General features: G+C 39.8%; 1 protein-coding gene across 1 annotated transcript in view; it reads left to right on the top strand.

Annotated features, from left to right (window-relative positions):
- LURAP1L (leucine rich adaptor protein 1 like) overlaps positions 1 to 16,502 on the top strand; it is a 52,123-nt gene extending 35,621 nt beyond the window's left edge. The window contains exon 2 of the mRNA XM_034987985.1: positions 14,801 to 16,502. Within this exon, the coding sequence (XP_034843876.1) occupies positions 14,801 to 15,175 (375 nt within the window). The 3' untranslated portion in view covers positions 15,176 to 16,502. The remainder of the gene's footprint in view (positions 1 to 14,800) is intronic.
- Positions 16,503 to 16,730: the final 228 nt, after the last annotated feature.

Below are 16,730 nucleotides of genomic sequence, written 5' to 3'. Positions count from 1 at the left end.
TTAAGTTTCATTAGAATAGATTATTTGATTAAAACACTATCACATGTGCCTAGAAACAATAAATGGTTATAGTTTGGAATAAGAATACAACACAATTCTAAGTAACTCCCTTGTTATTGGGTCAAGGACGTGCCAAAGTCAACACAAAGTACAGAAATTTTTCAGGTTAGATAAGGAATCTCTACTATCTGAGCAGATTACGTAGAAGAATAACCTTTTACTATTTCTTGGTAAGAGCAAACTAAATTCCTTCCTACTAATTTTTCATTCCAACAGAGGAAAAAAAAAATTAGTTCTAGCTTTGCATTAATATGATAAGCAGTAATTTATTTACCAGCTCTTGCCAAAATTTATCTTCTAATAAATCCATTCAAAACTCAGCAAAGTTTACCAACATTTTACACATTTTACTGCTTTTCAGAATCATTCTTTGTAGATGATATAATTCAGGGCAAATAAAGAGGGTTTTTTTTTTTTTTTTTGTATTTTACGTCAGTTTTCTATATCGAGGTAAGTTCTATCCTTCACTACTTCCTGTCACATTCTGGAACAAATAATTTTGACAAGAAAAATATTCCCCTCTTTAAAAAACAAAACCACATTTTAGTTACAGTTCTTTGCCATGATTATTTCTAGAGTAGTCTCAACCATCCATATAAGCCATAATTTTTAATCAAATTTACTAATCTTTTAGAGAAAACTGGAGAGTGATCACTACTTGCAATAAACAAGCATTTTAGTAGATGAGCAAAGCTTACACAACTACATTATAAAATCTCCACAGCAAAAAACATAACCTTTCACACCTTTGTTGGATCGCAAAATTAATACGTTCATTAAAATGACACCAAAATTGGGCGCCTGGGTGGCTCAGTTGGTTAAGCGACTGCCTTCGGCTCAGGTCATGATCCTGGAGTCCCTGGATCGAGTCCCGCATCGGGCTCCCTGCTCGGCAGGGAGTCTGCTTCTCCCTCTGACCCTCCCCCCTCTCATGTGCTCTCTCTCATTCTCTCTCTCTCAAATAAATAAATAAAATCTTTAAAAAAAAAATGACACCAAAATATAGTCGCTTTATTACTGTTAAAATGAAAAGCAGATGGGGCGCCTGGGTGGCTCAGATGTTTAAGCGTCTTGACTTTGGCTCAGGTCATGATCCCAGGAGCCTGGGATGGAGTCCCGCATCGGGCTCCCTGCTCAGCGGGGAAGCCTGCTTCTCCCTCTCCCTCTACTGTTCCCCCTGCTTGTGCTGTCTCTCTCTGTCAAATAAATATAGAAAATCTTTAAAAAAATAAATAAAAAGCAGATATTCATAACAATTGGTGACCCATCTTTCATTTTCTGTCTTCCTTACAAATTATACAGATGTTAAAATTTTTATTATTTGATTTAATATTAGTCTAAGTTCTAAAATTAGTAAATATCTTGCAAATTATGTTCAAGATGACACAGAAGGAATATAATTACAGTTGAATTAAAACTATTAAGAATTCTAGGGGTGCCTGGGTTGCTCAGTCGGTTAAATGTCTGACCCTTGATTTCGACTCAGGTCATGATCTCAGAGTCCTGAGATTGAGCCCAGCATCGGGCTCCATGCTGGGCATGGAGCCTGCTTAAGATTCTCTCTCCCTCTCGCTCTGCCCCTTCGTGTCCCCCATTGTGTCCACTCTCTCTCTTTTTCTCTCTTTCTCTCAAAAAAAAAAAAAAATCAAGAATTCTAATTTAATATAGAAAATATACAATATTTTCTTAAACAATATATGGAAGAAACATTAGCCTATCTCATCAATAAACCAGTACAACAGATTTAGAAGTTATTAGCCTAGTCTCTTTCACTAGAAAATAATTCAAATCTTAAAAAATTAAATTACAGTTGATCCTTGAACAACACAGATTTGAACTGCAGAGGTCCATTTAATATGCAGAGTTTTTACAGGACAGTACTGTAAATGTATTTTGTCTTCCTTATCATTTTCCTAATAACATTTTCTTTTCTCTAGCTGACTTTATTGTAAGAATACGGTATATAATACATACGTATAATATGTGTTAATTGTGTTACCAACAAGGCTTCTCAATAGTAGGCTATGCATAGTTAAGTTTTTGGGGAGTCAATGTATACATGAAGTTCCAACTGCACAGGAGTCAGCACCCCCAAACCCCCGCACTGTTCAGGGGTCAACTATATATGTTTATTCTCCATACTGACAAAAGCAAGGAAAAGAAATTTATCTATTTATGACCTAAAATTACCAAACCAGTTAGTGTCTAAATCACTTGGATTCTGCTATAAATATGCTCCTGAGTTAGCAGTATCTATGAGAGATGTTTTTGTTTGGTTGTTTTTCTTCCTTAAAAAGGTCAGTACAGGGGCACCTGGGTGGCTCAGTCGTTGGGCGTCTGCCTTTGGCTTGGGTCATGGTCCCGGGGTCCTGGGATCGAGCCCCGCGTCGGGCTCCCTGCTCAGTGGGGGGCCTGCTTCTCCCTCTCCCACTCACACACTGTTCCCTCTCTAGCTGTCTCTCTCTCTCTCTGTCAAATGAATAAATAAAAAAAAAATCTAAAAAAAAAAGTACATTCAGTGTATCAGAGTTCAGTTTCTTTATTTCCCTGAAATTCTGGGAATATTAAATTTTTGCAAGTATTTATTAGCCTCTGTATTTAGAAAAGTCTCCTTTTTCTTAAGGGACTTTAAAATAATATACTCTAGAAATGGGAAAATACATTGTTTTCTTATCAACAAGCAGTAAAATGGTTTTTTCTCAATTAGATGCACAGCCTCCCACAGGACTTGAAACTTCAGTTCTACCACCTCAGGCACAGAGCATGTTTTAGAAAACACAGAACACCCATTCTCAAAGGGTTATCTTTCTCTTCAGTGGAAATGGAATATCTTCTACATGGATTTGAGCACACCAATAGACAAACAATATAGCCCAACTAACCATATTCCGTGTTGTCTCTCATCCAACAGAGAACAGATTCACACCATCCTAATAGAGATCACCTAGTGATCCCATCATGAAATCAGGTTGCCCATTATTGCCACCCCAAATGGGGAATAACTTCTAGATTATGTGACCTTGACTGACCTAGTGGTTCAGTACCCACCAGTCCCTGGAACTGGCTGTTTGCACACATTTTATACATGAGGATTCAGTATCCAGTTGTGGAAATGGACATGACTTAAGCAATGAATTAAACAAAACTCATAACTGTTGGCTAAGGATCTGAAACAACAGCAACAACAAAGCAAACAAACCAGAACAGAAAGTACCAAATCAGAAGAAGAAAATAGAGTCAGAAAAGGTAAAGTTCTGTTGCTATTTGGGACTGACTCTGGAAGCCTGGGCAACTTCATTTAACTAGTTCTAGCAGGTAAGCCCCTCGGCCTCCAAATCTATCAAAGTATAATTTTCAAGGAATTTTAAACATGGCTCTCATATAAATATAGAGGGAACACATGTTGAAGATTTATTTAGCTCATTTAATGAGAGAACCAGCAAGATGATATCAACTGTCTCAAAAGAATTGTGGGAATGGTTCACCAATTTTCTCAGAAAAGACATGAAATCATTTTGTTAACTTAGAGACAAATTGTTTAATGTCCAGTAAGACAATAAAACCATAACCTTTGAATTTTTTTTTCAACTGGAGAGAAGTCATTTTCATGTCTTCCAGACACAAGTCTACAAGTCAGCTAACAACTTTATGAATCTGGGCCAAAGTAGTAGTAAATACCAGGTCACACAAGGTGTATCCACATAGATAATTAAATAATGCTTTGGCTATGATTCAGCATATCTTTGAAGAGCCATTCAAACTGTTTATATATCTTCAAGTTTACTGACTCTTTCCTTGGCTATGTCCAGTCTACTGATAAATTCATCAAAGGCTTTCTTTACTTATATCGCAGTGTTTTTGATTTACAGCATTTTCCTTTGATTCTTCCTTCAAGTTTTCATTTCTCTGCTTACATTACCCGCCTGTTCTTGCATGATGTCCACTTTTTTCAGTAGACCCCTTAGCATATTAATCATAGTTATTTTAAATTCCCAGTCTAATAATTCCAAAACCTGTATCATCTCTGAGTCTGGTTCTGATACTCTCTTTGTCTCTTCAGACTTTGCTTTTGCTTTTTAGCATGCCTTGTAATTCTTTGTTGAAAGCTGAATATGATGTAAAGTAACTGGAATAGGTAGGCCTTTAGTGTGAGGTGTTATATTTATCTGACTAGGAGACTGTTTATTGTTTGCTATAGCAGTAGGTGTCAGAGACTAAAATTTTCTCTACTATCTTTGTTTTTGTCTATTCTGCTATCTTTGGGTTTTCCTAGGGATTCCTGGAGTCTGAAGCCTGTGATACTTCTAGCTGAAATCCCCTGTTAGTACCCAGGAACCCTATGACATGGTGGTAAGTTGTGGGGAAGGAGAAGCCTTCTATAGTCCATGATTAGGTCTCAATTAATGGGTGTTTCCCTTCCCCCACATAGGTTAGGCTCTGGTAAAAGCCCAGTACATTGGGCTCTGGTAAAATAGTTTCCCTTGATGACAGGCCTTGTTAAGGGAACAGGAAGCTCTGGGCATATTTCATAATGGTAACTTGTCCCCTTCCCCTGTCAGAAGCATAGGGGACAGTGAGAACCTGATGGGGCTCCTGAAGGTGACACTCATGAACATGTAGGGGTTCCCCCTGAAACTGGGCCTTTTGGAGTTTTTAACTCTGTCTATACTGAACCTCCAGCAATTCATCAGAGTTCAAAGTGTTTCTACTGATATCAGTTCCACCTGGGGCCTTCTGATTCCAGACTTAGGATCTTAGTAAGCCATGAGTCTCTGTATCTACCTGTTTATCTCCCAGAGGCAGCAGTTTGCCCCATGACCTCAATTGTTTGCTGAATCTAAGAAGAGTTGTTGATTTTCAGTTTGTTCAGCTTTTTTTCTTATTGTGAAGATAGGAATGATAATTTCCAAGCACTTAACATGTCAGACTGGAACCATAATGAGAATAATCAGCCTCATCATATATTTGTTGTAACAATGACATTAAATTTATTAGACACATTAATGTGTAAGGCCATGGCATATAGAAAGCATTCAATAAATGGCAGATGTGTCTAATTCTTAAAACTAATGAAGCAAAATTAGTGAGACAAAATAAATCCCTAGACAATCCCTGACTGCAGTGTATTATCAGCAAATGTTGAAATGGTGGCAGGTGTTTCTCACTGGCCACTCTTTAGGATGTGAGATCACTGCTCTAACCAGTGTCATCTGGAAAGCCCCACCCAAAGTTCCCCAAATGAACATAGTCAGTGTTTAAGCATCATTTACAAAACAAAATGATCTTCAGCATCATGAAGTGAAACATTTCAAACATTACCAAATTATCAACATTGATTAAAAATGAATGATTGTAACAAAATGCCAGTGTCTCAGTTATGTTTCCTACACAAAAGAACCTTTCTACAGAAGACCTTTTCTCTCTTTTTTAAGATTTTATTTATCTATTTGAGAGAGAGAGAGCATGAGTGGGGTGAGGGGCAGAGACAGAGGGGGGAGCAGGCTCCCCACTGAGCAGGGAGCCCAACACAGGGCTTAATCACAGGACCCCAGGATCATGACTTGAGCCAAAGGCAGACACTTAACCAACTGAGCCACCCAGGCACCCCCAGAAGACTCTTTCTAAAGAAAATTGGGTTAATGTGTGAAAAACAAAATCTGGCTCATAGGAGGCACTGAATAAATCGACTTTAATCCCTACCCTAATCTCCTCCTCCTGGCTTTCCTCTGGGGAGGCCAAATTAAAGGGAATTCTTCAATTTAAATGGAGAATTATGAAAAGCAAGATTACTACTTGGTAGATACCTCGGTATTGAAAATTCAGTGATATCGGCTTCGTTCATCTCTTATTATAGTCTAAACTCTTAAAATTATATCTGAATGCTATTATGTAAGTTTAGTTGATTATTTTATCATTGTATACACTACTTTTTATGACCCTCAAGTTATAGGAAATATATTTATAAGTACCTCCATTGAAAGCATCATGTGTCAGATACCAGAGGTATGAAATGTTGTTTCTCCTTCAAAGTAATAAATCACCTTTTCTTTTGGGAAAAAGGGTTATTCTGTGGGAGATGCAGATGGCCCTCTCTTGAAGACCTTAACTTCCTTGGACATTTTCTGTCTCCATCAATAAATATTTAGCTACTCTGCTTTTTTTTTTACTTTTTTTTTTTTCAAACTATAAAACAGTGAATCAGTAGAGTAGCATTCCACGGACACTGTGGTCCAGCATCCATCACCCGAAATCATCCACAAGTAGAAAGATCTGTAGGCCCTTGCTACTCAAAGTGGCCATAATCCCAACAGCACTGGTGTATTAGTTGGTTCATGCTGAATAATAAATACCCCGAAACTTAGCAATGTGAACAATAGACATGTTTTATGTCACAGCTTCGGTGAGTCAGAAGCCTGGGCACGGGTGAACTGAGCGTCTGTGGCTCAGGCTCCCCTCACAAGTCTGCAACCAGCATGTTGGCTGGGGATGTGGCCATCTCAGGGCTCAATTCGGGGAAGATCTATGTCAATCATATCTCAAAAAACCTTAAATTATGCATAGAAACCTACAAATTAAGAGTTATATGAAAAAATGAAGGTTATAAATGCTCAAAATTCATCACTTTTTATTTTACTATATTTTACTATTAATAATTTTCTTGGTGCGCCTGGGTGGCTCGGATGGTTAAGCATCTGCCTTCGGCTCAGGTCATGATCCCGGGGTCCTGGGATCGAGCCCCACATTGGGCTCCTGGCTCAGTGAGGAGCCTGCTTCTCCCTCTCCCTCTGCCTCTCTCCCTGCTCATGCTTTCTCTCTCTCTCTCTCTCTCTGTATCTCAGTGAATAAATAAAATCTTAAAAAAATAATTTTCTTGAGGTTATTTAAAATATGTACTGTATCCCTAGGGTGAAAATATTGCATAATGCTGGGCTACTGAGCATCTCTTCTCAAACTCAGGTTTAGTGGCATCACATTGGTAGCTTGAAATTAGCCATGGTAAGAGTATTTACAGCACAGAAATTAGAAAACGCTGTAAATCAGAGCTTGATTTTTATTTTGTTGACTGTCTTAAGACAGTGATGGAGAAAATGTTAATATTGCAGATTAAATTTAAAAGTGTGTCATGGGGCCCCTGGGTGACTCAGTCGGTTAAGAGTCTGACTCCTGATTTTGGCTCAGGTCATGATCTCAGGGTGGTGGGATCAAGCCCCCGAGTTGGGGGAGATCCTCTCTCTCCCTCTGCCTCTCCCCACTGTGCTCTCTCTCTCTCTCTCAAATAAATAAATAAATCTTAAAAAAAATAAAAAGAATTCAGCAAAAATGAACAAAGAGCATTCTCTGAGGGCGCCTGGGTGGCTCAGTCATTAAGCGTCTGCCTTCAGCTCAGGTCATGACCCCAGGGTCCTGGGATCGAGTCCCGCATCGGGCTCCCTGCTCTGCGGGAAGCCTGCTTCTCCCTCTCCCACTCCCCCTGCTTGTGTTCCTGCTCTCGCTCTCTCTCTCTCTGTCAAATAAATAAATAAAATCTTTAATAAAAAACATTCACTGAGAATCAATGAGTTATATAAAATTTATAATAAAAGGTAACATGTATCTTAGTATTTGTAAGGTGTGTACTACACATCTATCAGCACGATTCCTATTGCGTGTATGTGTGTGTGTGCGTGTGTAGTGTTCCCAGGGAACCGGTTGTTAAACATGTATCAGCAGCCACCCTGCATCCCCTGCCTTCCCAGCATAAGCGCAGCTACTCCGTATCACAGAGGAGCGCATCATCGTACCCTCATCTTCCATATAAAAATCCCACCTTAAGCTCTAAATTGGAAAAATGGACATGCAGAAAGAATACTCGTTATAACCTAGTGGAGACATTTCTTGTCGGGTCTTTGTTCTCTTCATGTGATCTGCCCTACCACAAATGTCTGAAGTCCATGTGTTTGTTCAGTCTTTCCAAATGCATTTCTACTCAGGTCATTTATAGTCTCTTGCGTTAGCCAGTGACCCTTGGCATGTACGTACCGAGAGCTCTCAGGGCAGCGATTTTCACTGTATCAGAGTGCGGGCAAGAAACTGGCATCACAGGCCTGAGTCCCGACTGGACTAGCACCTGTGGGATGGGACTGAAAAGCTCCCCGGTCTTATTTTGGCCATCAGAGGAGTCATCAGCAGGAACCGCGTCGAATCCAGGCGCAGGCGTGGTGGCGAGAACTTATGTGTAAGGTCCAGGGCAGTCACCTGTGCCCCTTTCAGATAAACCAGATGCAGCTTTCTGATTTATCAAGGCATCAGTTAGCTGTGCGGCTGCCAGTGTTTTTATGCATGGAGCTCGGTCTTGGGGGAAGTGACTCTTCTAGCTCTAAGTTTTGGGAGAAGAGAGAGCTGTTGTCTTCGTTACTGTTCAGTTCCACATACAAACAATACAAATGGAGGAAGACAAAGCTGACTGATAGAAAAATGGAATCCTCTGTTGCCCAGTCAGAAAGAAATTTTTTCGTAAATTTTGAGCTGCCTGAGAAAGCAGAGACAAGCTCTGGCCGAACAGCACTGGTAACGGGCCACAGGCTTTTCTCCAGAAGCATTTGAAACCAAGACAGTGGGTGGAAATGTTGTACCATGTCTTCTCTGATTGCAAAAGGACAATAATATCCTTCTGGATCCTCTGAGAATATAGTGAGAGAAGTGCTTTATAAATACAGCTCTTAATAAAACTGCTGGAAATTTTAAGGATGGGTGGGCAGAAAATCTGTATCATCAGATTGAGGATGTGGTGAATTTGGACAGGGAGCAGATTTGGACTTGATTCAGTTATGCAAAAGGAACACACAGATAAACTGGGATAAACTGCTAGAAAAACAATATCCCAAGCATTGTTATAGCAGCCTTTTAATAAGGTGTAAGATGATATGTTAATTCATTTGTAAATTTGGAAATAAATATGACTAGAGAAGAAAGGCTTTCCATCAATTACAAATTTGAAAAATTTGTCCCTCTGAATTAGGAACTAGGATTAGAGCCTCACATTAAAAGGCAAATCTAGGGATGCCTGGGTGGTTCAGTCGTTAAGCGTCTGCCTTCAGCTCAGGTCATTATCCCAGGGTCTTGGGATCGAGTCCCGCATCGGGCTCCCTGCTCGGCAGGGAGCCTGCTTCTCCCTCGGCCTACCCCTCCTCCTGCTTGTGCTCTCTCTGTCTCTGACAAATAAATAAATAAAATCTTTAAAAAAAAACAAAAAATAAAAGGCAAATCTAATCTGTTTTCCTTCATGTACATGATTATGGATTTGTAAAGTAGTCTTTCTCCCTTCTAATTCATATTATAGCTTGCTGGACATTTGGGATTTAGGTCATGGATATTGTGGATTTTACATTAGAAGTACATAATAACTAGGACATGGCCGGCGTTTATCTGACTAGCTGATTCTCTTAAACAAAAGGATAAAAATAGTGAAGGAGAGGTTTATGAGAGACAAGAGTACATGGTGCTGTCCAAGCTTCCCGTATGCCAAGATAGAGTGAACACTGCCCCTATTTGGAAGATACATTCCGCAGCTCATGTACACATTTCAGTTAATAAATAGGCATATGAACGATGATACGTATGTTTATCCTGGAGCAGAACACAAATAAGATTTTATGTAAACCCAAATAGCAAGAGCCAAAATTAAAAATTACCATTACCACACAATTTCCGATAAGGAGATTAAAATTCACAAAGAGCTCAAAGTGCTGGCTTTGGCCATGAGATTTTACTAGCTAAAGATTTTGCTGGAGCTGTTGAGTAGCAAAATTGATTGTTCTGTCTCATCTATATATAGCCCACATGGTTTTCTCAAAGCAGAGACAATTTAGTAATCAAACGGTCACCAGAATGACGAAAGAATCAGAGACTATGTCAAAGTAGAGGGAAATCCTGAGCCAGTCCGATCTGCAGATTCTTTGCATCAAATAACATCCTAAATAAATCCTCAGTATGAAAAGCAGACAGGGGGTGCCTGGGTGGCTCAGTCATTAAGCGTCTGCCTTCAGCTCGGGTCGTGATCCCAGGGTCCTGGGATCGAGCTCCGCATCAGGCTCCCTGCTCCGCGGGAAGCCTGCTTCTCCCTCTCCCACTCCCCCTGCTTGTGTTCCCTCTCTTACTGTGTCTCTCTCTGTCAAATAAATAAACAAAATATTAAAAAAAAAAAAAAAAAAGAAAAGCAGACAGAAGTGATAGGAGGTTCCTCAGTCGAATTAAATCTTCAATACTGGCAGAAATGAGCCTTTGTTCACAGACTGCTTTACCACCTCCACTGAGGCCTGTGGTTCACTGGAGCGGAGAATAAAACCTCATCCTTTGTCTTCATGAATACAGAGGCTGAGATCCCGTGTGCCAAACCACTTTGCCAGAGGTCACACAGGTAGACAGTGACAGTGGCAGGCTAGAACCCTGTACCATGTTGCTCGGACAGCGCTACAAAAAAAGTTGAGTTGTTCAACAACTCCCTGATTAATTGAAAATTTGACCACCTCCTCTCCTTTTGGATTCCATTGTGCTAATTTATAATGCTTGTCTTCTTTCAGCATTAAAATGATAGCCAGGAGGAAAACACAGATCTGGGAAAGTTTATTATTAAGATTATTTGCTCTTTCAGGATCCCTCATTTCAATTTCTGCCACAGACCCAGTTCACTACTTGTCCAAAAATGATAGGAAATTTCAGCATTTACCAAGTCTGGTAAATCCTAAAGCATGAGAGACCTCAGTTAAGTATGAAGGTGAACCACATTGCAATAATGCAAGGACCAGAGTGGGGGGTGGGACGGGTAGGGTGTGGTAGGGGAAAAGAGGAAAGGACATTCACATCTCTTTCGATCAATCTGTGCAAAACTTTTTTTCTTTCTTTCTCTTTCTTTCTTTCTTTCTTTCTTTCTTTCTTTCTTTCTTTCTTTCTTTCTTTTCTTTCTTTCTTTCTTTCTTTCTTTCTTTCTTTCTTTCTTCCTTCTTTCCTTCCTTCCTTCCTTCCTTCCTTCCCTCCTTCCTTTTCTTTCCTTTTTTTCTTTTCCTTTTCTTTTCTTTTTATAAATGTCCTGTTTGTTCCCTTTGTTTAAATCATTTCATCGAGTATTTACAGAACCCTGTGCCTGTGCTAAGACCAGAACCAGTTATCACCTCGGAACAAACAGAATAATGTTTGGAGTATGAGTCACACCTTGAAGTCCATTTCCTTTCAGAGATACTATCTCGATAATCTGTACATTCAAGCTAGGAATACCATGTTTGAATCCTGTGAATGAATCAGAATGGGTTGCATGCTGGCAATGCTCCAGCTCTGAAATGCTCTTTCCAGAGCCTTTCCAAGCCGCCGCTTTCTTCCTCTCAAGTCACATATCCCTGACCCACCGCAAAGCCCAAGGGAGGGGTGTTCCTGACAGATGGTGCAATCTGAAACAATCAGTCAGCCCTTGAAGAAATGCGAATTGAGCCCCTACTATGTGCCAAGCACTCTTGCAGGCCTTGGGCACAGAGTGGTGAACAGAATAGACCAAATCCCCTGCATTCTGTGGTGCTTACATGCTTATGAGGAACACAAAAAGTACACACACGAACAATAAGCAGGATGATTTCCACTAGCCATAAACACCGAGAAGGGAACAAAAAAAACAGAAATGTAGTATTCAACTAGGCATGGAGACTGGATACCATGATGGATCAGGAAGGAGTTCTCCAAGAAGGGGAACTTAAACTCAGACCATGAAAAGGGCCTCCCAACTCTCTATAGCTTTAAAGTCACAAGACTTTGTAAGACTTTAGGTGAAAGAACCGGACACTTTCCTACCGACGGGGTAGGCGACTGTCTCCTTAATAGATGGCCCCACTTCATAAACACTGACATGAATAACAGGGAGGAAAGGCGGGGCAGCAACCAGAGACAGAAGCAACATTGTGATTTCGTCCTGTGGCAGATTGCTCAGACTTTCAGGGTTCATTGGCAACAGCATAACCACACCTCAGTTCCAGGAGCGAGCGGTGTGGGGCAGCCTGGAGCACCAGGTATTGGACAGGCAGCCGTGTGAACGGGCGGCCCTGCGCTCCCACAGAGCAGCTGTTTACTTTCTCCCCAGCAGGGCAGAGTTAGAAGTTAGGTCTGTCATCATTAGCAGCCAGATCAACGCGTTCTAACTGACTCGCTTTCGTCATTTTCCCCCCCAGCGGTGGTTCGATGGCCTGTGAATGTTTGCCTTCAGAAGAAAAAGATTGTTTCTAAATAAATCATTTCATGGTCAAAGGAAGCTTTTGTTAGTTCATAGTCTATTCCTCTGATTTGCATTGCTCAATAAGATTGAAAAAATTGTGTTTGAGGCAGCCATGGCGTAACTCAGACAAAAATTGCCGGAAAGAATTTGTCCTGAGTATGTTTTAACTCCGGAGTGACACAGTCGTTGGGAGTGGGCATTATTACTGCCTTAAGAGCTGAACGTCCACAGATCTAAATTTATGCCAGTTAAGGAAAAAAAAAATCAATCAATGCTTACCTAGGTCAGGCCTTAAGATACGGAAAAATTGTAAGACATTTTGTACATGGGCCAGCAGAGGAGGCTGGAATCAGCAAGTAGTGCTTAGAGGACTTTAGGAATGGGGGGGGAGTGTTGAAGAGGAAGAGAGAAGTATTTCAAGTGAGGAGACTAACAGGGAACACACCCACAGCTGGGCACGGACCAGAATGTTTTCATGCGACAGGGCGGGGATGTGAACAAATGCAGCTGTGGATCATTTGGGGCGCTGACGGGAAATGGTCCCATTTATATGGCACCAGGCCGACAATGGGCACAGCATGTCTCATCGGCTATGGACGCCTCACAGAAGAATTTTGTAAGACTTTGGCTCATATTGATTTTCTAGGCTCCTCAGTGGACCAGGACAAGTTGTTGATTTATAAATATTTGTTGTATTACATGTAACCTGAACAGTATGTTGATGGCTCATGGGGTGTGGGGGTGAATTTGAACATAAAGACTGCCAGAAAGCCTCCTTTCTCAATGCAACATGACTGCAAGGTCACTGAGACACTGTGTAACTGAAAAACATCTCAAAACTTAATAAGTTAACATTTTTCTGCTCACAGACACCCCAGAGACAAATGATTTTCACAGTTACCTTGTATACAGTTTGTTTTTGGTGCTTTCCTCAGAGAAGATAAGGAAGTCACTCATGCCACTTTATGTGATAGCCTAGCAAAATTAAGAGTTTTAAAATCATACCTTATGCTTTTTTAATGTGTATTCATACATGACCTGTAATCTTACATCTTTGAAGTCATTGGTAGAAATTCCATCTTCTCCTAATGTTTGTTCATCACATTCACTCAACCCAAAGTTCACCTTTGGTTATGGATTAACTCCTAACCAGGAAATATTTTTATAATATGAATGCATACATTTGAAGACAATAGCTCCTTTCTCCTTAAAGGCTTGAGTCATTCATGACTGAATGCCTTTAATAATTCTAGAAACCCACAAATCCGAATTAGCCTTGGATCTTAAAGAAACAATTAGCAAGGCCCAGCCTCTTGGGTTAAAGACCCCAACTGAAAAAAAAAAAAAAAAGGAAATCTATTTCAAACCATAACGAATGTGACCTCTGGTGGCCAAATGTTTCCCTGACTCCCAGTCCAGGTGCTAGAAGCTTTATAGGAGCCACATCTCTTCACTTACAACAAGAACATGGGCAGTCATGAGAGTTCTTGCAGCCTACCTCTCTCCACCTTCCACAGAAACACCACACTCTTGATGTTAGCAAATGTTCCCATTTAACTATAGGACCTAAAAAGAAATTCTGCTTTGTGCTGTGAGGACAGGTTTCTTTGAAGTAATTTAGAACTATCAGAAGGACTACACACCTAGAAGGTATCTGAGGGAGTTCTAGAACTTTCTCAGAGTTCTATATACCAATTTTGATTGAGGCTTCCCCTGACCTATCTGAGGCAAATAATCAGATCTATAGAAGACATCTGAATGCTTCATCTTATAAAGTGGATGGCCTCCTTTTGGATTCATCTTGTAAAGTGGATGGCCTCCTTGGATTTACAATTCAAGGAATTGTAAAGCGATTTGATTCTTAAAAATAAAAGCATTATTTAGAACTAGATATATTTCCATATAGTCATAGAGAGTGCAGACCTCTTCCATACTCCTTTCTGTGGATTTCAGTTTCTTCACCTGTGTAATGGGGATAAAAGTAATACCCATGGCCCAGGGTTGCTACAATATAATGGAGGCTGGCATTTGCATAATGATGTCTGGTACGTCATCACTCAAAAACTAGGAGCAGCTACAATGATGGTGATGCTGATAATTGCTTAATTACCACACATTTCTCTTCTCCCCACCTCACAGCATCTACATGCATATTCCCAAGTAAACATGGATTAACTATTATTCTGGCCAGAGAGAGAATGCATTTCTTAGCAGAGAACCTGACAGTCAATATGTTATTTCCAGGCAGCTGAGTTAGGGTCAGAGATGCAGTGCGAGTTTTACTGTCCCCTTTGGAGCCTGATGCATCGAGGGCAGGAAGTGAGTCGGTTGACTCTGCCTTTTACCATTGGCCAGCAGTTTTCAAAAGGTCATGAGATCAAGTGAATTTATATTTTATTCTGTGCATATAAAGTTATGGCCTGCAGAAGACAGAACCCAAGTGAATTTTGAGTCTTTCAAAAATGGAGAATAACCGGCATGTCTTTGCTCTTTCCGCCCTCCGCACAGGTTAACCTCCGAGCCACAGACGTCAGGCTCATGCGCCAGTTGCTTGTTATCAATGAGAGCATTGAGTCCATCAAGTGGATGATTGAAGAGAAAGCCACCATCACCAGCCGAGGCAGCAGTCTCAGTGGCAGCCTGTGCAGTTTATTGGAGAGTCAGAGCACCTCCTTACGTGGCAGCTACAATAGTCTTCATGATGGCAGCGATGGGCTGGATGGCATCTCCGTGGGGAGCTTTCTGGACACTTTGGCGGATGATGTCCCAGGCCATCAGACCCCATCGGACTTGGACCAGTTCAGCGACAACTCCGTAATAGAGGACTCGCAAGCCCTGCACAAGCACCCCAAACTGGATTCTGAATACTACTGCTTTGGCTAATGACCCAGTTTTTTGCATGGGATTGGTGTGCAATTAACTTGTATTTATCCTTCTCCGCTGCTATATTTTTGGTGTGATTTTTTTTTTTTTATATGACAACCTTTTTAAAAGAAGCTTATTTTGAAACTGCTTGATGATAATTCTGTTGCTCCTAATCTTTCTTTTCTGGACTGATTTATCTTTCTCTCTTACATCTCTATTTTTATTTATTACAGTGATTTTTCTCCCCTCTTTTACAGTGGAGCAAATAAAGTAGGGGGAAAAAGAATAAGCAATAATCATGTTTTTGCTTTTGTTTTCAGAGCAAGGGGTCAGGGATTACCAAAAAAAAAAAAAAAAAAAAAAAAACTTTGCTAAATTTTACAATAAACCAAAGTCTGATAACAGTACATTTTGTTGTTTGTATTCTTAAATGATTCAAAGTTTCACTTTCCAGAAGATACTGAGGTTTATTATGGTTTGTATAGTAGGTTGAACGAAATAGTTGCAACAGACTTAGGCATTATTTCTAGGCAAAAATTCCTGGTGTAAAGTCAACAGTATTGTTAGTCACACACTTCTACATGACTATTATTTGGAAGCCACAACTATATGCAATCTGCTCACTTCAACTTTGAGGTCATACTTTAGATCGTACTTTTGTCATTAGTGATTCTAACTCAAATTATATAGGATTAGTTGTGTGATAATGTATATGATTCTCCCAAATTTCAAAGAATAACTGAGATTAGGTATATATAGGTGATTAGAGGTTAAGGTCTCCTAAATTGTATTTTGAGATTTTGTTGATATTTATTTGTAGATATTTATAATTCTGATATGGCATATAAACACATAAATGCATATATACAGATGGATGGATGGATGGATGGATGGATGGATGGATGGATGGATGGAGTGGAAAGTAGAATCACTATTCATTTATGAAGTCTAACATGATATCCTTTCATCCTGGGGTAGATAAATAATCTCTTAGTTCTTTGAAATGACGTCTGACAATATAACTCTTATAGTAAATAAACATTTCATTTTGATGTGATATTATTAATCCTCCACATTTCTTTTACTTTAATGATTCCTAGTGAGTGAATCTATTGAGCTTTCAAACCGTTCTTTGTAAATGATATATGTTTCTGCACTAAACACTTTACAATATGAATCAAAAAGTCTTCCTATTTATAACTGAAAAATTTCCACACCCAAGAAATGGTTTCCCCAATATTTCCTTTGTTAATATATACCTGTTACCCTCTTGTCAAATGTATTGTTTGTTTCCAGAACATATGTTATTCAATTTCCAATTAAAATCTACAGGGTCTGTATTTTACAGTAGTCTTTTTTTCATGAATTGCTTGCTATAATCCTCATCACAACAATTTCATGATGTGAGGATTGTCTCCCTTCTGTATATGAGGAAACTGAGGCACATGGAATGTAGGTAGCTGGATCAAATCTCCCAGTAAGTGTCAAAACTGGGATTTGAACTTGGGTCTGTCTTATCCATAACATTAACACTCAATATCCCCTTTGGTACATATTGAAATTAAAAAATGAA

This window comes from Mirounga leonina, unplaced genomic scaffold (assembly GCF_011800145.1).
Source record: "Mirounga leonina isolate KUSES-001 unplaced genomic scaffold, KU_Mleo_1.0 Mir_447, whole genome shotgun sequence".
Taxonomy (NCBI): domain Eukaryota; kingdom Metazoa; phylum Chordata; class Mammalia; order Carnivora; family Phocidae; genus Mirounga; species Mirounga leonina.
This window is presented reverse-complemented; position numbering and strand designations above follow the sequence as displayed.